This window comes from Grampus griseus (genome assembly GCF_964374135.1).
Source record: "Grampus griseus genome assembly, chromosome: 3".
NCBI classification, from domain to species: Eukaryota; Metazoa; Chordata; class Mammalia; order Artiodactyla; family Delphinidae; genus Grampus; species Grampus griseus.
Genome location: NC_139019.1, coordinates 79420919 through 79444808, shown reverse-complemented (window position 1 = coordinate 79444808; position 23890 = coordinate 79420919). Strand labels below are relative to the sequence as shown.

General features: G+C 40.1%; 1 protein-coding gene across 2 annotated transcripts in view; it reads left to right on the top strand.

Moving 5' to 3' along the window:
- Positions 1 to 16222: 16222 nt before the first annotated feature.
- CHD1 (chromodomain helicase DNA binding protein 1) overlaps positions 16223 to 23890 on the top strand; it is a 74813-nt gene continuing 67145 nt past the window's right edge. For both annotated transcript variants that reach the window (XM_082652242.1, XM_082652241.1), the window contains exons 1-2: positions 16223 to 16527; positions 18588 to 18785. In XM_082652242.1, the coding sequence (XP_082508368.1) occupies positions 18733 to 18785 (53 nt within the window). In that variant the 5' untranslated portion in view covers positions 16223 to 16527; positions 18588 to 18732. The remainder of the gene's footprint in view (positions 16528 to 18587; positions 18786 to 23890) is intronic.

Sequence of the window (23890 nt, the reverse complement as noted above, 5' to 3'; positions counted from 1 at the left end):
CACCCAGAAACAACCAAAGCGAAAGCCAGTGAGTGGAAAACAATTTGTAAGGCATGAGGATAGAAAGGAGGCCAAGTAGCTGGAACATAATGAGTAGGGGGGAGAATGATGGGGGTAAGACTTTGGAGAGCTAGACTGAAGTTAGATCATGCAGGCTCTTGGAAGACCATGGAAAGGAGTTTGGCTTTTTCTGAAAGGGTGTTAAACAGTAGAGTGATATGATTTGCTTTATGTTTTTAAAAGACCCCTCTGGTTTCTATGTTGAGAGTGGATGGAAGGTAGGGGGCAGGGTAAGGCAGAAATGTAAGTATGAAAATCAAGCAGGGTACTACCGCCACTCTCTTCCTCATAGCAATTCTACTGGACTGTACATTTTGTCCTATAAAGGAAGTTTTTAAAAAAGAGGGTTTTTTTTAACGTCTTTATTGGAGTATAATTGCTTTACAATGGTGTGTTAGTTTCTGCTTTATAACAAAGTGAATCAGCTATAAATATACATATATCCCCATAGCTCCTCCTTCTTGCATCTCCCTCCCACCCTCCCTCTCCGACCCTCCCTCTCCCACCCCTCTAGGTGGTCACAAAGCACCGAGCTGATCTCCCTGTGCTATACGGCTGCTTCCCACTATTTTACGTTTGGTAGTGTATATAAGTCCATGCCACTCTCTCACTTTGTCCCAGCTTACCCTTCCCCCTCCCCATGTCCTCAAGTCCATTCTCTACATCTGAACCTTTATTCCCGTCCTGCCCCTAGGTTCTTCAGAACTTTTTTTTTTTTTTTAGATTCCATATATATGTGTTAGCATACAGTATTTATTTTTCTCTTTCTGACTTACTTCACTCTGTATGACAGCCTTTAGGTCCATCCACCTCACTACAAATAACTCAATTTTGTTTCTTTTTAAGGCTGAGTAATATTCCATTGTATATATGTGCCACATCTTCTTTATCCATTCATCTGTCGATGGACACTTAGGTTGCTTTCATGTCCTGGCTATTGTAAACAGAGCTGCAATGAACATTGTGGTACATGACTCTTTTTGAATTATGGTTTTGAACAGTTTTGAAAATGTCTAATCAGCTTTATTTAATAATGTATTGTCACTTTAAATTAAATGTTAATTTTAACTATGAAGACCCATAGGACATCAAACTTAAACAAGGTACTCACATTTATTTTTCCTTCCGTTCAAATATGTCTATTTGTCTTGGCTAATTATTTCAGATGAATCACGTAGGCTCACTTCCTCTGAAAGTTTTGCTTGTGATACATATGAATTGATAGTTTCATGTAATTTTTACTTACATTTCTCTAATTAAAGTGATATTAACTGAACAGAGGAAAAAACAGGTGATCCATAGTTACAAATAATACTAAGAAACCATAGAATCAAATTGATTTCTATTTTTTTTAAAAATAAAGCATTTATGCTTTATTATAACTGTTATACCAAGTCTCCAAATACTTCAAATTTCAGGTTGAAAAATTAAAATCTATGGAGAAGCTTCTAGCTAAATAAGCATTCTTACTTCCTGAAATTTTTCTTAACACAAAAATTAGTATAAATGCAAACAAACAATTTTTAAAAATTAGTATGTGAGTGCTCATGCTACTGAAATCACATTAGATTCCTTGCTGTTCCATAAACATAATAAGCCCACTCTAGTCTATGGCTTTCTCTCACTATTCTACATGGTGGAATGCCCCTGCCCTTGCCCCTGAAATATATCTGCAAGTCTCTCTTCTTTACTTTATTCAGGTGTTGGCTCACATATCTATTACCTTTTCAGGGAAGCTCTCTGTGATTGTTTAAAATACCATCCCTATCTCTCTCTCTCTATATATATATATATGTATGTGTGTGTATATGTGTGTATATATATATATATATATATATATATATTTCATTTCTTTTCTTCATAGCACTTACCACTATTAGGTATAACATATGTTTATTTTCTGGCTCCCCTCACAGGAATATAAGCCCCAAACAATGCAGGGACTACTTTTGGTTGTTGTTGATTGCTGTATCTCAAACACTTAAAACAAAAAGCACAATACACAGATGTTCAACACATACTTGTTGAATAATAGTGTGTCCTTTTCAAATTAAGACCTATATTCTTAACATTAACTGAGTCTAGGCTGTCTTAAACTCATGATTCAACTATATCCTTTTCAAATGAAGACTTTCTTTGCTCCTGTATTATGAATCTCAGGGTTAGGATCTGGGGCCACTATTCTCCTTTCTCCAAGAATATATGCTCCCTTGAAGCTAATGTTATCAGCTCTACCACTGATCAGTCCTCTGTAGCTGTCCATTCTGGTTACTCTCTTATTTATTATCAACTTTAGTTCCTGGTTTACTATCATATTTTCCCTTTTCAAGACTATATACAGAGTTTCCCTGGTGGCGCAGTGGTTGAGAATCTACCTGCTAATGCAGGGGACACGGGTTCGAGCCTTGGTCTGGGAAGATCCCACATGACGCGGAGCAACTAGGCCTGTGAGCCACAACTACTGAGCCTGCGCATCCGGAGCCTGTGCTCCGCAACAAGAGAGGCCACCATAGTGAGAGGCCCGCGCACCACGATGAACAGTGGCCCCCCTTGCCACAACCAGAGAAAGCCCTCGCACAGAAAGGAAGACGCAACACAGCAAAAATAAATAAATTAATAAACTCCTACCCCCAACATCTTAAAAAAAAAAAGACTATATACAGTCATTCCCAGTGACTTTCAAAAATATATGTAGATGGCCCATCCAACAGCACAGTCTCTTAATTCTTTTCTTTTTTAAAAAATTTATTATTTTTGGCTGCACTGGGTCTTCGTTGCTGCGTGCGGGCTTTCTCTAGTTGCGGTGAGCAGGCTTCTCATTGCGGTGGCTTCTCTTGTTGCGGAGCACGGGCTCTAGGCGCACGGGCTTCAGTAATTGTGGCTCACGGGCTTCAGCAGTTGTGGCACACTGGCTTAGTTGCTCTGCGGTATGTGGGATCTTCCCGGACCAGGGCTTGAACCAGTGTCCCCTGCATTGGCAGGCGGATTCTTAACCACTGCACCACCAGGGAAGCCCTTAATTCTTTTCTGTTTCACTGTTTATTTGTTTTTTTGGTTTGGCTGTTTATCCCTAGCACTTCTTTTTGGTTTTCTTAGGTTTTCCATCTCTCTGCTTACATTATCTTCCATGATGTCTACTTTATCCATTAGAGCCTTTAGGATACTAATAATAATTGTTTTAAATTCCCAGTCTGATAATTCCAATATTCTTGCCGTGTCTGGGTCTGATGCTTTCTCTTTCTCTTCAAATTATGTTTTTTGCCTCTTGATATAACTGGTAATTTTTTTTTATTGATATCTAGATATGTTGTATCGGGTAAAAGAAACTGCTGGAAATGGTCTTCAGCAACGCAGCAGTGATGTGTGGGGACAGAGGAAGCATTCTCTAGTCCTATGATTAGGTCTCAGTCTTTTAGTGAGCCTATGCCTATGGACTGTGTACTTCACAAGTGTTCCTCAGTTTTCTTTCTGCCCTCTTGGGTGGGACAGGATGGCTAGAGTGGGCTGGAGTTGGGTATTTCCCTTCCCCTAGGTCAGTTAGGCTCTGATAATATCCCAGCAGATTGGGCTCTGGTTAACTAGGTACCCCCCCCCCCCCCAGAGCAGGCTTTCTTTAGAACAGAGTGCTCTTAGATATTTCAAAATGGGTCCTTTTCCCTTCCTCCTGCTGGAAGCCCAAGAAGATTTTTTGTCAGATATTTACTGTGGGAACCTAGTCGAACTCCTAGAGGTAAACGTTATGATTTTGTCCTCCCTACCCGCCCATGATTGAGTCCCCTGAAGTTTTTAACTCTTAGAGTTGTCTGCACTGGGCTTTCAGCAATTCATAATTATAGTTCAGATTTTCTTACCCTGGACTGATTCCCACAGTAGTTTATGCTCACCTCTGCTTAGGTAAACTGTGACTCCCAATATTCTCCTGTCTCTCCAATCTCGGGGACAGAGGTTTGTCCTGTGTCCTCCCCCATCTTACGGATCCAAAAAGAGTTGTTGATTTTTCACTCAGTTAGGATGGAGTGGAAACTTGTAAGCTCCTTACACGCCGAACCAGAAACAACTTAATTCTCTAACTTTATCACCTCCAAAGACTATTACACAACCTAAACTCATATCTTAGACTAACCCCAGACCACGTAAGCCCTAATAACTGCACTACCTGTGAAATGTCAATTTTGGGCATCTTATTCAGTCCACCATCACTTTAGGTTGGCAATAAGTGTTTGGCCTCTTAGAGATGTCCAGTCCATTGACCCCCACCTCCCACCCTCACCCCACTACTTTTTAATTATCTGTATTTACTCCCACATTTACCCAGCTTGAATTTCATGGTTCATCATTATATTCATTCCTTTTTAAGCACAATCACCAACTCTCTCTGTTGAACTCACTTAACAAAATCCCAGAACTGCTTGAACTCAGTTTGGTTCCTTGTGCAGAGAACCAAGCAACTTAATAAAGAAACAATACAATTAGTTGACTGATTTTTTTTTTGAAATTCATGACCACAGACTGCAAATGAACACTCAAGACAACCTAGCAGTCCTACTATGCTTCCCTAGGAAGTTCATGTTCACATTCCCTGAGGTAAAAATGTGTTATTTTTTTCCTGCTTTGTCAAACTCCTTCACTCTACCCATTTTCAGCTGGTGATCCTACTCCATAATTCATTGTGAATACAGAAACCATCAAAGAGGATTTACTTCATTTTCATTCCAACAAATATTCACACCTCTCTGCATCTGTACTCACCTTCTCAGCCTCTTTTCTGTAAAAAATTGAAAGAGTGTCATTTTTCCTATCACGGGCAATTCTAACTCTTAACACCTACAGTTTCTTTTCTTCTCAGTATTTTGCTTCTTCAGTTACTCCATTTGTCTACTGCACTTCATCACATTTTCATTCTCTACTTATTATTCATGCAACATACATTAGTTATTATTCTTCCCACATACATTAGTATTTCCTACTTAAAAATCCTCTGACTTCCTCCATCTATCACTACACCTCTCTGAACTTTTCACAGCAAACGTTACACATAAACACATTTACACATATATATATACACAATTTTTATAAGAAAATGATATTGAATATTTATAACAAAAAGTAGCATTCTCTCCCCCACCCCTCTCCACTCCCAACTATCTTCAGCATTTCTAGCTCTTTGATATGTCTCCACATTTCCAAATAATATGTTTGTATTGCTTTTTATCAATTAACGTATTTAGATACTAATGAATGGCAAATGAGGACCTCAACTCAAACGTTGTTACTTTAACATCCCCAATTTATCTTGATTCCATCTTGTCTACATCTCTAAAGCTACTCCTCTAATCCTAACAGGCCATTATACACTAAAGTAGGTCCCTAAGTGGAGAGCTAGAGAGTGGAGAGCCACTCTTGCTACTACTATTATCCATTTTCTACACAGCAGCTAGAACAATCTTACGGAAGGCTAATCAGATTATGCAATTCTCTGGTGTAAAAACTTCCAATGGCATCCTGCTGTGTTTGGAATTAAACCCCAAATGCTTTCCATAGCCCTCAAGGCTCTAGATCAAAGGAGGTTCCTTGGCCATCTCTTCAATCTCATGTCAACCCAGCTTCCCCCTCGCTATGCTTCAGCTATATTTGTCGTCTTCAGTTCTTCACACGTCACAAACCCTTTCATACCTTAGGGTCTTTGCACTTGTTCTCCTTACTACTCTTCTTGTGGTTCTTGCCACAGTAGGCTCTACCTCACTCTTCCAGTTACAGCTCAAAGAGGCCTCCTCTGACCACCCCACTGCTCTTCCCATCTGAGTATGTCTCTCTCTACTCTCTCTGACATTACACTATTTATCTCTCCTTTATAGAGCCCATCCCAGCTTGTAAGCTTATTTCCTCATTAACCTCTCTTCTCCTCCTTCCCCAAACTAGAATGTCAATTCCAAGTAAGAAAAACCCTTGTCCATCTTAACACTATTTTGAATGTAACTAGCCCTAGGATAGGTATATAAAGCCCATACAAGAAATACTTGGATTAATTCTGCAATCTGTGGACTAAATATAAATTTAACTAGCTCGCTAAAGTATACATTGTACCCAGCAGGAGTGGGATAGTAAATAATGGCCCTTGAAATCTCATAAGGCATAAGTTAACTGACCACATTCCTAGTCAGTTATTAGAAAATCTGTCTATATCCAGTTTGGATTCTCTTGTTCAGGGTCCTCCAGGGCCACTCTTGACAAGGGACACTAAGGTTCTTCATTTCGGGAAAGGATACCCACTTCTACCTGGTGCAGATTCTTTTGTACTGGAAAACAGGAGGTGCTTGAGGGATTGAGATAGTCTGTGGTCTGAGTCTACTTTGGGATTTTACGGCATGCAACTGCTCTACTGTGGAGGAGAGCCTACTAATTTTCTTTTAGGCAGATTCCTTTTCCATTTAGCTAATGCTGAAGACTTTAGTGAGTCTGGTTTCTCAAGTTGTCAATCTGGACTTGTCTCTTAGCAACAGTTGAGACTCTGTCCATCCCCGTTGTTCTCTGCTTTAGCCTCAAAGCAAACAAGAGAAAAAGTAGGCAAGGCAGTTTGCAGTTTGTCATTTAGTAATATTCCCAGACACATACTGCATTCCAATCCTGTGGCTATTGATAAACAATGTGAAGGATCATCACACTTTTGTGAAGCATGAGAGGGGATGGGAAGTGGAAAATGTTTTGGAAGGAGCTGAGGAATTAAGAGTCCTTAATATCATTTGTTCTTCCTTGAGAGTCCTATTCCTATTACTAAAATTTCACTTTCTGGTATTCAATGTCAAAACTTTAGTGTTAGAAACAGGTGGAAAAAAAAATTATGTTGCCATTCAATGAGCCCCTTGAGTAATCTCTTGATCTAGTTGTACATTCTCAGCCCAAAGGCAAATTGGCTTCCAATAATTGCTAAATCAAATTTGCTAAATTTCACACAACCCATTCCAATCTACTTTCACCTAGGAACTCTGTTCAGAATTCCTCTCTTTTCCAACATACTTTTCAAAACTCCACACATAGAAACCAATGCACTCAATATTTTTTATATTTGGCTACCAAGATCTCTGGGCCCTACCTCAGTGACTACATTAGTCTGAGTTCTGAGACAATATTGGAGAAAGCCTGGGTAAAAGATTCACTATTGCACAACAGAAGCTAACAGGTTCCCATCTTAAGGTAGGAAAGTATTACCCGCAGCCCCACCTCGATTCAGTCAGTTTTAGTTTCTCTGAGCTTTGTTATTTGCGTTCCCATTCATAGTCAAACTAGAGCAGGACACTTTCAGTTGCAATTGGCTGATCCACTTAGGCAAAGACATGAAATTTTATTATAAGGATAAATTATGATAAATAATTCAAAGATAGGGAGCAGACTACCCTTCTCAAGGGACTGAGCTCAGGAACTGGAAAGCTATCAGGAACCAAGGCAGCTATTATACATGTGTCTGATATGTCAGCACTTCATGAAAACACAGACTGGATTCAAACTGCCCAGGTTTTATTTTAGCTTCCAAAAAGAAAGAGAGAAAGAAAAGAAAAATATTTTAGCTTCAGCGCTTCAGCACGTATTTTTAGTCAAGCTTCTCAGTTTCCTTACCTGTAGATAACAGTACCAATCTCATAGTTATAACATTTATAACACCAAGTGATACAGTAAGTAATCTGAGATTATTCTTGTTTTTGCAACACAACTCTGACTTTCCATGTGCTGCTTCCAAACAAAGTACCCTGGCCTAACTTTACGTTTCTCAGGAAAAGATCAGCTGTCTGATGAACTTTCCAATTTTAAATTATCAGAACAATCTGATTGGTCCAGATAGGGTTCAGTTGTTCATTCTGGCTAAAGCTAGGATAGTGTTCCTATGAAACCTTTCGCAAACCTAAATGAGGTAAAGCAAAGAAGCAATTACCTTAGGACACATCTTGCTAATGGATGCACAAAATAAATGGAGATAAAGCATTGATGCTCACAGACACAGTTCAAAGCATGATGGCTTGATGCTGAGAGGCTGAGTGTAGTTCCCAGGGAAGGAGCTTGGAAGTGCCACTCTTGCTGCTCAGGGCGCATGCCACCTGGTACAACGGCTCACTGCAAAACAAATGCTGAATGCTATTTTCGCTTTTCATCTTATTTTGTAAAAGCAAAAGTCCTCTTCGGATTTCTTTTGTTTAGTGAAAACAGGTACTAAGGTATGTTTTTCATAAAAGTGAAGTGGCATAAAGTGAACTTTTGAAAAGGGGATACCTATACATATATAGCTGCTGAGGCCCACCCTAAATGTCTCTGGATATTCCTCAGTGGTAGGGGATCATGAATCAAGGCTGAATTTTTTTTTTAAGAATTTTTTTATACTTCTCCCAACTCACTGATCTTCTATTCTTCCATAATCACAAACATAAGGTCCCAATGTAAGAACTTGCCCAAAGTCATACGGTAATAATGGATGAAGGTGTGGTTCAAAACTAGGTCTGACTCCAAATCCAAAATTTACTTTCACTATACAATGCACTAGAGTTGCTTTTATCTGTTGAGAACATGTTAGGTAGCCAACCCTTTATTTAACCAAGTCCTTAAGATACAAGATTTCAAGTAGTTCAAAATTAGGTTTCCTGATTTTTTTTCATAATTTTTAATTTTTAAAAATTGGGGTACGGCATATGTAAAGTTCACAAAATTTAAATGTCCAGCTTGATGAACTTTTTCATATGTATGCATTCATATAACAACCAATGAGATCAAGATCCAAAACATTTCCATCATTTCATAAGGCTCCCTTTTGCCCCTTCTAAGTCAATACCCATGCCCAGAGAGGTAACTACTATCTTGACTTCTATCAACATGAATTACTTTTTTCCTGAATTTCATATAAATGGAATAATATTGGGTTGGCCAAAAAGTTTGTTCGAGTTTTTCCATCACATCTTATGGAAAAACCCAAACAAACTTTTTGGCCTACCCAATACAATATGAATTGGTTTTTGTCTATTTCACTCAACAAATACCTATGAGATCCATCCATATTATTATGTGTAGCAGTTTATTCATTTTTATCGCTGGGTAATATTCCATTGTAAGAATATATTTCACTTTGTTCCTATTTGAGGCCATAATGAATCAAACTACTATGGATATTTGTATACAAGACTTTTAGAAGACACCTGCACTCAATTTCTTGGATATACACTCAGGAGAGAAACTGCTGAATTACAGGCCTAAATTCAGCTGTAATGGATACTGTCTATCCATTTCCCAAAGTGACTGCAATCAAAGTATACCCCCACCAGCAATAAGAGTTTCAGTTGCACTATATTTTTTAAACTAGGAAAATAATGTAACCAGTCTATTGAGCTAGTCACACTTCATAGTTCTACAAATTTATTTTATTTGAGGTTCTCTTGTTGCTGGTTATAAGCAAGGCTAAGTTGTTAGGTGGAGCTAAGTTGTTAGGTAGATCCTCATTCATTAGCACTCTTACTAAACTGTAAGCCCCACCCGTTAAGACTTTACTAAAAAATACTACTTAGGGCTTCCCTGGTGGCGCACTGGTTGGGAGTCCACCTGCCAATGATGCAGGGGACGCGGGTTCATGCCCCGGTCTAGGAGGATCCCACATCCCGCATGCCGTGGAGCGGCTGGGCCTGTGGGCCTTGGCCACTGAGCCTGCGCGTCCAGAGCCTGTGCTCCGCAACGGGAGAGGCCACAGCAGTGAGAGGCCCGCGTACTGCAAAAAAAAAAAAATACTACTTAGCTTGCCATCCTATTTTATAGCAGGGTTTCTCAACAATGACATTATTGTCATTTTGGGCCAGATAATTCTTTGATGTGGGGGGTTGTCCAGTGCATTGTAGTATCTTTAGCAGTACCCCTAGCCTTTACCCACTATATGTCAGCAGCTCCAACCCCCTTTCCCATTCATTGTGACTACCAAAAATGTTTCCATATTTTGTCAAATGTCCTGAGAGGCAAAATCTCCCCATTAATAACCACCGTTTTCAAAATAAGTGACCTGGCCTCTCCCTACCTCATCTAAACTAAATGTTGAGTCAATGCAGTGTTAACATGATGATGTCCATAGTTTTTAAACGTCAGTGGCACATTAAAATCATCATTTAAAAAGCGTTTAAAGAATGCATATGCCCAGGCCCCTTCTCAGAAAAATGGAATGGAATTCCTTGAAGTAGGGCTTCAGCATTTTTATCGTGAAGTTCCTCAGGTATTTCTAAATTTTGGCACAGTTCAGAACTACTTTCTTAACAGATTACTTTTCCCATGAATATATGCTTTAAAACAGATTTCTACCAAAAACTTTTCAAACATTAATAGAGCACAAGGCATGTATTTGGGGAGTAGAAGGCTCACAGAAACTCTCAAATCACAGCAATTAAATGGCCACCTATAGTCCATAACTATAAACAGTGGTTATCTAGTATTCAGTTCCTGATTGAAAAAAAAAATTCTATTTTTTCCCCAAATTACTTTGAAATGTTCATGTATTTTCTTTTTGAATGATTATTATGTGGTAATCTTTCCAGCTAATTCTTGTAGCTAACTCATATTCACTCTCTCTCTCATAATAACATTTTCCATTGTCTTTGAAACACTCTAAATCTTTCACCTAAATAAAAATCCACAAAAGCCAGCAAAAAAAAAAAAAAAACCTCATATTCCCTCCCAAGTTAAAGTTAAATCACCTAAATGAGAAATTCAGACTCAGATTCCACTTTTTCATTTATCAAGTTCTACTCCAGTCTGGCTTCTAGCCCTATTATTCCAACAAAATAGTTCTTGCTAAGGTAACTGATGACCATCATGTTACTTAATGCAGTGGCTATTATTCAGGCCTTATTTCACCATAGCACTGGACACTATTCACCACTCCTTCCTTGAAGCACTCAGACCTTTGTCCTCTATTGCACAACACCCTTCTGACATCGCAACTCCTTATCCAGCTAATCTTCCTCTACCTAGCCAAAAATTAATTGAAGTTCTTCACTCTACAGTCCTAGGCTGTCTTCCAAGCCTACTTCACATACACTAAAGATTTTAATTTCCCCCTACACACTTAACAGTTTTTATTTTCAGTCTAGATCTCCCTTCTCAGGTCCAGACTTCTATCCAAAAGCTTCTTGGATGACTCAATGACATGAGAAACTCTAAACTAAATTCTAAACTAAATCTATCATCTTCACACCTACCCATTTCCAAACATATTACCATTCAGTTCCATTCCATTGTATATACAGCTTCCCTCCTTCTCCTAACCCTGAATCCAACTGCATCAACAAATCCTATGGACATTTCCTTCCAAATCTACTCTCTCTACTTCCATACTACTACCCTGCTTCATTAAAGTTATTTCTAATCTTTTAGCCTCCTAATTCAAGAATTTTGTGTCGACTTTGACCCACCTTTAATCCATTTTTGGAATTTACAGTTAAAATTTTCAGTTTGTAAATCTCATCATTACCACCCAATTTAAAATCTGTCAAAGGTTTCCCTTTATTCCAGGCAAAGAACCTACTTCTTAACCTGGCCTTTGGGCCCTGAATGGTCTGGCCACCATGCAGCTTCATCATCCTCAGTTGTTGCTCCAGCAGTACTGTACTTCTTTTAGTCCCTTATAGAGTGACAATGTAACTTATCCAAACCAGAACACTTCTGAAAGTAAAAAAAGGCCTATCCTTGGCAAACTGGGATGTAAGTTGATATTATCTTTCTGGCCCCCGAATTTTTGCCATGTTGTTACCGTTTACCTGTTACGAAGCTCTTCACTTCCCTTTTATCTAATCCACATTAAATTCTTAGTTCTCATGGTTTGCAAGGCAGAAATAGAGACACAGATGTAGCGTACAAACGTATGGACACCAAGGGAGGAAAGCGGGGGTGGGGGGTGCGGTGGGATGAATTGGGAGATTGGGATTGACATGTATACACTGATGTGGATAAAATAGATAATAAGAACCTGCTGTATAAAAAAATAAAATTCAAAAAAAAATTCTCAGTTCTCAGATGTCACTTCCTTTAGGGAGACTTTTGGGACTAGGGTTCTGAACTATGAATTCTCACGGCACTATGTTTCTTCATACCATTTTTCTCAGTTATGATTTCCAAGTGTGATTGTTTCTTGCACTAGACTTTAACTCTTGAAAGTGTCTGTGTTTGCTCTATTATAACCCTCCCTCCCCCACCCCTGTAGAATGCCTGGTATGCAATGTATTGAATAAATGTGGATATAATGCAATGGGAAACAGAGTCTGCTCAAGGAGCTCACAATGTAATATGGAAACAAATGCTTTATTACAATATAACGATATGCTGTATTTGCAGAATACAAAATTTCCTAAAAGGGAAATGAGAGAGCTGCATGACATGTCTCGTAGGGTTTTGGCACAATTTGTCAGTGTACTCAACAGCTATTGATTTACTTACATCTAAAATAAAATGATTCATAAGACAGATGGACTATATCCATTTACAGTGATACTGATACATTCCCAAAGACCTGGAGAAATGTATGGCTGGAGTGTCAAGTGTCTGCTAGGAATGATGGGATGCAATGCTGGAATCATATTGTGAACAAAGTAATTAAAATATTACGTATGCAAATATATGTGGTACACTTAAACATATGTATTTGAAGCAGGGGAGTGATATCACTAGATTTCAAATCTGAAGGAAGCCTATAGGGTGACCTGGAGGGAAAGGTGTAGGGAATAGAACCTAAGTAAACAAAGTAGTGGGGATTAAGGAGAAAGGCTGAAGACAACATACATGAGGTAAAATGGACAGTAAACAAAGGATTTGGGGGAGAGGAAGGAATGATACAGCATCAAGGCACCAATCTGATATTTTGAGGTTAGCTACTTAAACAACACTTTTCCCCATCTGCACACTTAATTTTTAAGTGAAATCTTTGTATCCACTTCAATACCTATTAGATTTTATACTCAGTTGCTTCTTAGTATCATCTCTAAGAGCGTTACATTTGAAATTTTACTTACTATGATTTAAGAATTTATCACTAAAAATCTCCAAATACAGTGGCCATAAACAAGGTGGATGAGCTGTTGGTGGTTATCAGAACAATCTAGTTTTTCCAAACACTGCTTAGAACCTAGAAATTGTGCATTTCAGAAAGGGAGTGTTCAGCATGTGTAATTAGGAAAAACTTTCCAAGGTGACTGACTCCTGTCCCTGCCCAACACTGGGAACCACAGCTACTCTCCTATAATTTTTAAGATCAAGAAAATAGAAAATGTACAGTAAATTTTCACTATAAGGTGACTTGGGATTTCATGGGTTCTGTTTATAGCAGACTTTGTAAATTTAAGTATCATATTTGGAGGATACTTTCTCTGTTTGGCAAAAACCCGGGAAATGATGTCATAGATTGAGATTCTAGAGTATTTTAATACTGTCCTGATTGTTTTAGCAGCTTTTTGTATACAAATCCTCTAGGCAACAAGAACATAATTATGGAATTAAAATACTATCTTGGCATCCAAAATGTTAACAGAAAAGCAAGAGTTGTTACTGTCTTTATGCTGCACATCTCACAATTCTGGGTAAGTGGTTTTCAATCTATTCCCACCTAAGGATACCCATTGGTAACTAGTCCTAGTAGAGCATGTCAGAATTAAGAACCTATAAAGTGCTGTCCCAGATTTTGTAAAAGTAATATTCTTTCCAAAGAATATGAAATTTCCCAAATGGAAAATCAGATAGTAATAAAGACCTCCTGGATGATGTTAATTTTCAGGGATTTTTGCTATTCATGTGTTCAGATTATTTACTGTTTGTCTATTGTTTTCAGTAGACTTTTCAAAAAGTAGACATACAGTTTGTTTAAACAAAGTGAAACTGAGAATTTAACTATGTAGATAAAATATGGTCAAAAATATTTTTGTCTTATTTATCAACTGACTTTTAAAAAACTGAACTGGTAAGATTTTTCAATTTTCTACTTACCTTGTATTTCTCCACAGTCTCAATAGTCATTCTAAAATCCTGTGACGTCATAAAGTATATTATAATTTTACCAGAAATATAAGTCTCCAAGGTTCAATATATTATTACAAATTTGGCAAGGTTTTTTCTTTTGTCTGCAAAACAAGTGTCTCAAAATTATACGTAGCATATCACATCCAAACACCAACTCAGTTTAAAAAGGTGCTTTCAAAAAACATATAAAACAGATTAAGTCAATACAGTAAGCATTTTTTGGTGAGGTAACAAAATGCAATATGGTTATAATTGAAGACTTTATTATCTGAATCACACTTCTGATTACAAAATTCTTTACCTGCCATGTTTTTCTCGGGTTTTTATTTTTTACTTACCACTCTAGTAATCCAAGAAATAAATTAGTCCGAGGAACAGGAAGTTCCTATTATCAAGGCACCTTATCATAATTTTATAAAGCACAGTATTAAAAATTAGCACTTAGTTTCTAAGGACTTCAGAGATGAATATTTGAAAGATCTTTTTATTCCTCACAACCCAGAATTATAGCTATTTAATAACTAGGATAAAAAAAGAGGCTGAGCATAGATCATTTTGCAAACTATGGTGGTGTTTCATTTTGTTTCACTATTCATTGACCACAGACATACTCATTTTTTTCGAGAGACTGTGTCTACCTGTTTGCCTTCCCCTACTCCCCAAGGGTGAGTATACCTTTCCATATAATAAATACATATTTGGTGTTATGTTTGGAGATCTTTTTGAGGGCTCGGAACAAACTGTTTAAACAGACAGTAGACTAAAACTTGAATATTTCCCACATGTGAAAATAATTATTTTGGGAATGAAGCTACCGCATTCAAACTCATTTGACTTGGAAGGCAGTCCTTTATATCAGATCAAATAACTGAAGAATGGGATTAGAAAGTTTCAGAAATTATCATTAACCTGGGCTGACTCAAGACTGATCTGTGGACGAGAAAAATAATGAAGTGTAAAATAATTCTGACTTAAAAAAATGGTTTAAAGGAGAGAAGCGGAACACTCCCGTGCTTGAAAAGGTAGTGTTTCTTTGGACAGATCTAAAAGGTTGTAACTGAGGCCCGCAGTTACAGTTATGAAAGAAACCGTCAACTAAGTTGCAGTACGCTAACCTGCGACAGTTACTAACGTCTCTCGCGTTGCATTTTTTGTAGTGATTTGGCACCGCACCCTCCACCAGCCCTTCAGGAAGCGACCTGGAAACGTTCTGCACGTTTTATTCCTGAACCGGGCACGGGCTACCCACAAATGAGTCAAGAAGGGTCACAGGGTGTCAACAACTCGGTCTCTGTTTTCTCTCCGCCTCCTCAGGTGCCCGGCTCGCACCTCCCTTAGGGAGCCTTTGTCTCAGGTCGCCTAAGCGTAGGAGGCGGCGGGAGGTGACCACAGTGGCCCAACAGTTGGGTTCCCAGGCTGCCTGGTGTGACGCAGCATTCCCCTCCCCGCCTCTCCAGACAGGCGCTCAGACCCGGCGCGGGGCCGAGGCCTGGGCTACCGACCCCACGTTCGACCCCGCCCCCTCGGCTTATCCAACACAGCCCTTCCGCGGCTCCCCAAGCCCCATCAGTCTTCAATATCTCCCCACCCCTCTGTTTCCCTAGTTCCTTCTCGGGCTCTCGGTTGTGACGTCCTTACGCAACCGCCCCGAGTGACAGTAGCCTCCATACCCGCAAGGAGCGAGCCTGCAGCTCCCACTTCCCGGAATTCAACTCCGGGCCGCTAAGGGAGGGAACCGGGCAAGGCTCAACGGCCCACCACGGTAGCCAGAGTCCAGCAGCCTCTGCGCGGCCGGCGTGCGCGTTCCCATCAGTGCGCGTGCGCGCACTCGCCCTCCGCCCCGACACAGCACCAATCGTCTTCTTCCTACGCCCCACGACTCCAAAACGTAGCCCCTCCCACTATCCGCGCGCCAGTTGGTGGAGTTCGGCGTGCGCGCGCCCGCTTGCCCGCCTCGCGCCCAGTGGGGAAGGGGAGTGAGCCGAGAAGCTTACGTCGCGCGGGAGGCGGAGGCAACGGCTACCTCTGTGGCGGCGGCGGCGGCGGCGGCGGCGGCGGCGGCGGCGCCTACGACGGAGACGGTTGCGCTAGCTCTCTCGGCGTCATGGCGGCTGCCGGGAGCCGATAAGCGGCGGGAGCGGGGGCGCGCGCGCGGCCGCGGTGAAGACGACGACTCGTTACTTCTTGCTTTTGCTGACCTCGCCGTTGGTGCTTTAATAATGAATTGATTGTTGGATCCGCTCCGCAGGGGATAGCGCGTTGGAGCCGCGGGCCGGGGCTTCCCCTTCTCCTCCGCGTCCTTCCCCTTCCCTCTCGCCCTCACGGACTCCTGCTTACCCCGAAACCCCCGGAGCCCGAGGACTCTTGGTGGCGGAGACAGCGGGCCCGGGCACAGGGGAGGCCGCCGATCGAGTTGGCTCTCTCCGCCCCGCGAAGCCTGCACGCCCGCCGGTAAGAAGGGGGTCGGCGGGCGGGTCTGGATGTGGCGGGGAGGACGGGAGCTGGCCAGGCGGAGGGCGGGGGCGGCGCGGTGTCCGGGCGGCGGCCCAGCGGCCGGGCGCCGGGCATAGGCCGGGGCGGTCTGAGAGGGCCGGCGGCGGCGGATGGACTCGCCGCTCAGGGGGCGTGTGAGTGGCGAGAGCAGGCCGGCGCCGAAGACCGCATCCTCTCTCCGGACGGGCGTGCAGCTGGCGGTCGAGACCGGGCTTCCTCGGCCTGGGGCAGGCCGGGCCGCGAGGGGAAAGCTGCGAGAAGCTAGCTGTGCGCTTGGCCGGTGCGTGGGTCCCGCCGCCACCCGGGCTCCCAGCACGTGGGGAGCAGCGGGGAGGGGGAGGGGGCAGCAGCCCGGGCGAGCCCAGGAGGGCGCGGGGTGGGTCTGTAGGAAGTTTGAGGCGGGAAGGGAGACTCCGGGACCGAGATGGAGGCCCTGGGAGGGATGGGAGTGGGGGGGGTGCGTCCGGGTGGCCGGCTGATTGGAGCGAAGCTGCGACGGACGGGGGAGGAAGGTTTCCAACCTCCTTTCGAGAACCGCTTGAAAACTTAGCAGGAGGAAAGCAACTGATAAAAGACGGGGCAAAGAAAAGGCGAATTGAAGAGGTTTAACGATTTAGGGAAGAATCATTGTTAAGACGAGTGAAAGGCAGGAGAGAGCTGCGGGTGCTTGGAGCTTCAGAACTTACGGTTGTAAGAAGGGGCTCAGAAAGAGGACTTAACTCTGAGAAGGAAAATGAGGAGGAGAAAGGAAGTTACAAAGTACAGAGAAAGCCATTTTGAGGAGCGAAAGGGAGGTGAAAAAGAAAGAACGAAAAGAGGAGTGAACTTTCTCAATGAAGAGAGACTTTCGGGAGAGGCAGTTTGTTAAGAGTACCTAGATTTGTAAGATCTAATTGTTTAATAGTTAATCTCTTTGGCTAGTTGGAATTAATATTTAACATTAGGAATAAATGTTGCGTGAAATAATTTTTAGATAACAATTCTTGCTAAGTCTACTGGACTGTAGTTTCTGGATTATTAAAATCCCGATCTAGATGCAGAGTTTGCTATGATTAAGTTGGCAGCAGCCTATTTCCCCCCTCTTTTTTTGTGGAATGGAAATAATCGTAGGAGTAAATTCTCTTTGCTGAGGTCGGAGGACAGCTCTGCTCTCAGTCGTCTGTCTCGGTACTTTCTGGCTGGGGAAGGATCTGACGTCTCCTTCCCCCGCTTCTTCCTCTCCCTCCCCTGCCAGAGATCTCCTTTGTTTATTAGTGGGTGGCTTGTAGGTGACTCTCCAGTGTTGTGCTGATATGTTGAAAGGTGGAAATGTTGTATCTCGGTCCATGATTTCTGCCCCAAACCCCCTACTTAAAAGATCATAGTGCATATTCTGTTACCTTTTTCCCCCGGAGGAATCTCTGCATGTCCAAACTGGATATATATACTGTATTATTTAAACTTAAAACTGCGCTATCGGTTTACCTGTGAAAGGACACATTTATTTTGACCTGTACATTTTTTTGGCTAAGATTACATGATACACTTTTACTCTCCTGTTCTCATGTGAGCATTTTCAACACTTCCCCTCGCTCTGGTATACGAAGTCCTTCGTGATAGGAATTAGTGCTTGGTTAAGGTAACCTTTTTCCCCCTTATTTCATTTGTTTGGTCAAGTATCTAATAAGACTATTTTCTATTCTTGGAACGTATGTATATGTTATATACTACCATTTTGCTTTAGTTTTTTGTCTATAATGTTGGTATATACACACGGTTGCAATTAGTCTAGAAGTTCTATCGCTCCACAAATATTTTAATTTTTTCTGTCAAAAATAAGCAGTGGTGTGCTAAATTCTAGTAAGTAGTCAAGAATGTAGTTAATAGAAGCCTAGGTATTTTGAGAAAAAGACCCCTACCCCTTCCTTACCACCTCTAATCTAGTTGGCCTAGATAGATTTGTATAAGTTCCAAATAGACTTATTTATCTTTTTGTCTACAGGAAATTTTCTCACTTTCTTAATTTTTTTTTTTTTTAGGTGAGTCAGAGGGTCCCAGGAAACCTGTGAATGTTGAAGAAAATTCATCTGTGAATTTTTGATATTCAAAGAGGAGTCAGTATTTATATTCGTCTTTTAAACTGGGAAGATTTATATTTTATTTTAAAACTTCTTGATATTTACAATGAATGGACACAGTGATGAAGAAAGTGTTAGAAACAGTAGTGGAGAGTCAAGGTAAGTACTTTATTATCAAGTTTTTATTATGAAAACTGTTGAAAACTTATGTGACTCTTTTTAGTTTTTCTAATAGGTGGCAGAGTTTTCAGATTCACTGTTAGCTCTCCAAACATTAAAAAGTTTCTAATAAATAAAGCTTTGTTGAAAATACAGAGTTTAATTATTTTTTTCCATTGAGATGCACAAAGAGAAATTTAAATATAGAAAGTTTGGGATACTTAAATCTCTTTGGAGGTCTATATTGTTTGGGTTAATAATTGAAACTAGAGCAAGTAAAGGAAGACATTTAAATTGATTTGACTGTTATTGCACTCTCCAAATAAAGGCCATAAGAATTTCTTTACTCATTTTTTTCTGGCATTTTGTCTTCTATACCTGTGCTGTCCAGTGTAGTAGTCAGTAGCCACATGTGGCTATTTAAATTTAAATTAGTTAAAATTACAAAATATTCAAAATTCAGTACTTAGTCACATTAGACACATTTCAAGTGCCGAATAGTCACATGTAGCTAGTGGCTACCGTGATGAATAGAGAAAAATTGAAAACATTTCTATCACGGCAAAAGTTCTTTTGGACACTGCTGATGTGGACATTTGTTAGAGTATTGCTGCAACACTTTTTTCCCCCATTACCTTTTCAAATTTGAGTTTTAATTATATATGACTGAGTTAAGAGTTCTTACGTGGGCCATGTCTTTGCAAAGAAGATATGGTTTATGGGAGTAAGCCATGTTAAGCTATTTTAATGTGTAAGAAACCTCTTCAAATACAAAGACTTTTAAATTCTTCTGTAGCCCCCCAGTTTTAAGTTACCAGCCATGTTAATAATTCAATCCCATGTAGTTACATATGTTTATCATATATGCTTATCATATAGAGAGGTCAGGAATATGGACACTGGGGTCAGACTGCCTGATTACTTACCCAGTTGTACTTATTAGCTGTGTGAATTAGGGCAGATTTTTTAGCCTCTGAGACTTAGAGTTTTGTATTTATAAAATGGGGATTATAGTATTATTTATCTTATTTAGAGTTGAGGATTAAATGAAATGCTACCTGTAAAGGTCTTAAAATAGTTCCTGCTATAATGAGCACTCTATATTATTATAATTAGCATCATATTTTATATAACATAGAATATTACATAACTGAAACATTAATTACAGTGATGGAGAAATGTGAAGGACAAGGAACAGGAAAGTTTTGGCAGTTAAGAGGGCTTCAGGAAAATGTTGGATAGAAAATGAAGCAGTGGGATATGTATTTGACCTGAGGCTTGGGATTTTCTGGTTATGCCAGGTATACTTTATCAGTTTCACAGGCAGACTGTTTGGATAACAAGAACATCATAGAAAACAAGGAGTAGTTATGGGAAGCAGAATGATTTAGTAGAACAAGTATTGGTCTAGGAGTTACAAAACCTGAGTTGACCTGTCTCTGCACTAACTCGTTCTCTGAATGACTTCTGAACTGTAAAATAAGGAGAGTTGAATTAAATGATTTTGAAGTTTCATCCTACTACTTAATATACAAAGTATTTAACAACAGAGTTTAACTGGAAACGCCAAAGTTGAAGGGCTAAACTAGAAGACCTTTGAGTTTCAGCTTTGATTCCAATCTCTACAGGTATATTGACTGGAGTAAGTTAATAGGAGAGTCACATTGTCCACATTCTCTTGTTCGTTGGTGAACAATGAAATGGTTAATAGGTAGAAATATCTAGGGGAAACGCAGGAGCCTAACTACCCACGAAATAGGAAATAAGACTCTTGAGAGTAAATCTTCTGGTTGAGCATGTAGAGAGATCACATGCTGTTATATTCTGATCCCTTACCTTTTCCAGTAATCTTTTATGTATTTTGCTGCCATATGTAAAGCAAAGAGGGAGTCTTAAATCAAATTTGATATAGTAGAGATGAAAAAAAATTAAACCCTGTGAAATCAAGTTTACTTGAATCTTTTACAATGCATACTCATTTTAAGTAAATGCAATGTATATTCTCTAATTATTCTGAGTCATGATTTCTACCATGTAGGTTTTATGTACTTCTTAGAATTGTGGCTGTCAGGTTATCTAGTTCTTGCAACTGCCTTGGTGTTTATCTGAAGAAGGGAGACCTGCTTCTGTTTTCCTTTCATTTTCTTCCTTTCAGCTGTTACGCTGTCCTTTTCCTTTGCTGTACCGTAGTTACTAAGCCTCAGTGCCCCCATACCAGAAGCTTTCATAACAAGGCAGTACAGAGAAGGGAGATTGTGCCTAGTTAAAAGAGTGAGGTGAACTTTATAGATACAGGGATTTTCTTGCAAAAACCAAAAGTCACCATAACTATGAATATTAATATAGAGTGATGAGGGGAGAAATATGCTTTTTTTAAAAAATAAAGCACACATCTTTTTTTTAATTGATTAATTTTTTTTTTTTTTTTTGGCTGTGTTGAGTCTTTGTTGGCTTTCTCTAGTTGCAGCAAGCGGGGGCTATTCTTCCTTGCAGTGCGCAGGCTTGTCACAGCGGTGACTTCTCTTGTTGCAGAGCACAGGCTCCAGGCGCCGGGGCTTCAGTAGTTGTGGCACGTGGGCTCAGTAGTTGTGGCTAGCATGCTCTAGAGCGTGGGCTCAGTAGTTGTGGTGCACAGGCTTAGTTGCTCCGTGGCATATGGGATCTTCTTGGGCCAGGGATTGAACCCGTGTCCCCTGCATTGGCAGGTGGATTCTTAACCACTGGGCCCCCAGGGAAGCCCTATGCTTGTTTTTAAAATTGATATATGCTGTAGAATTTGATTGTTATTGGCTAGAATTTTTACATGTATTTTTGCTTCAGATTTCCTTTTCTTCCTTCACGGAAATTTATGAAACGAAGTAGAATTAAGCAAGAAGTCATTTGGCATTTTTAGTTGGTATGATTAGCTTTCTACTCAAAAGTGTCTGTTTTGCTTCTTTTGATGTGAAAACCTTTCCATAACCATTGACAGAAAGGAAGAAGAATACACAGGAGAACGTCTCTTTGGCATGTTATAACTGACAATTTTGAAACTTATTTACTAAGAAACGTGTGTCAGGATGCACCTGTACCTCAGTTTCAAGTTAGCACAAAGTTTATTATATAACTGAAGTTAAGCTTTCTGAAGATACTATTGGAAGATTTCAAAGCATCAGTTCCCAGCTCTCTAGATTTCTGTTGTTAATTGTAATGAAGTTTTTCAAAGCCTGGTTAGACATTTTTTATTTTAAAGTTAACTTGAATGATGATTTGCTCCAGAAATAGATTTGTGGGTAAAGACCATAAATACATGGTTACATTTTACTAATTTTTGGACGATTGATAAATGCTTAATACTCAGAAGTAATTTCTCTGCTTGCCTGTAGATTAAATTTTCAATAATGTAAATTTGCCCACGTAAATTTGAGAATTTATTTTAATTGTTTAGTCTATATAGTATGCTTATGAAAAATTATCACAGAGTGAAGGAAATTTTGGTGATGTGTTATAACAGTCTTACTTCATTGCGACGCGAGGGCTTCTCTGGTTGTGACATGTGGGCTCTAGAGTGCATGGACTCAGTAGTTCTGACACAGGCTCTCTAGTTGTGGTGCACGGGCTCAGTAGTTGTGGCACACAGGCTTAGTTGCCCTGCAGCATGTGGGACCCTAATTCCCTGACACATATCGAACCCATGTCCCCTGCACTGGAAGGTGGACTGTTAACCACTGGACCACCAGGGAAGTCCCTAAAAGAATTCTTTTCCTTGATATATTATACCTTTTTATAGCATTAACAGTGCTTGACCTAATATACTTATAAATATGTTTTAAATATATATGTGTGTAAATTTTATATTTACTTAGAGGAACTCTGTTGCAATTAAATTTCCTTGGCTTACTGAAAATACTTTAATTGTTTTAAGCTTCAAGAATCTTTGGGTCTCAACTTTTGAAGTGTTTTGAGTAGGCAGTGAGTAGGAAATATCAATGGAAATGTTCTAAATGAAAATCTCATTTTTAGAAATTCAGAGTCACTTAAACACTTTTTAAAGGCTTTGAGAAAAAAGCCAGATAGTCGAAATGACCTGTTAAATTTAAGGAACACCAAGTCAAAGTTAATTTGAAGACAGGGCTGCATATTTCACCATGTATCTGTTAGTATCCTATCAAAGACTTCTATGGTATACCGTTTTTGGAAACATTGCTTTTATGTATACACATACCAGCAAGATTTCTTGCCATCAAAATCAGTTTCTTTCAATAAATGAATTTGAACATTTTTTAAAGGCAATAGAATGGTATTTCCTGAGCTTACTTTGATGTTATCGCAGAGTTTTTTAAATTAATTAATTAATTTTTATTTTTGGCTGCATTGGGTCTTCGTTGCTGCGCACGGGCTTTCTCTAGTTGTGGTGAGCGGGGGGCTACTCTTCATTGTGGTGCGCGGGCTTCTCATTGCGGTGTCTTCTCTTGTTGCGGAGCACAGGCTATAGGTGTGCGGGCTTCAGTAGTTGTGGCACATGGGCTCAGTAGTTGTGGCGCATGGGCTCAGTAGTTGTGGCACGCGGGCTCTAGAGTGCAGACTCAACAGTTGTGGTGCACGGGCTTAGTTGCTCTGTGGCACGTGGGATCTTCCCAGACCAGGGATCGAACCCATGTCCTGTGCGTTGGCAGGCGGATTCTTAACCACTGCGCCACCAGGGAAGTCCTCAGAGTGTTTTTTAAAAGGTTCAATTCTTAAATTTCAAAAGTTTTTGCGAAGAAGCATTTTAAGGAAGACAGGAAAATGTGAAATCACAAAGCCAGAATGGCTAGAAATCATTGAGTTAAAGAAACTGGTTTTTAAAATTAACTGTGATGTCATTAATTGTAGGAAAGTATGACTGTTTTACATCTCATTTTTTTGTTAATCCCTATTTCTTGATTCAGTATGTACTTTCTTCATCTTTTCCTACTAGTTTTCTCTTTCCTCAAATATCTTGTACATGCTGCTGAATCTCAGATCATTTATTAAGATCATTTTTTATGCTTTGAAAACTCAATAAACTGTTAATCAGGAGCTTTGGTAATAGGTTACTCTCTCCAAACCGAATTCACGGAATTAAAATTTTCCCGGGACTTCTG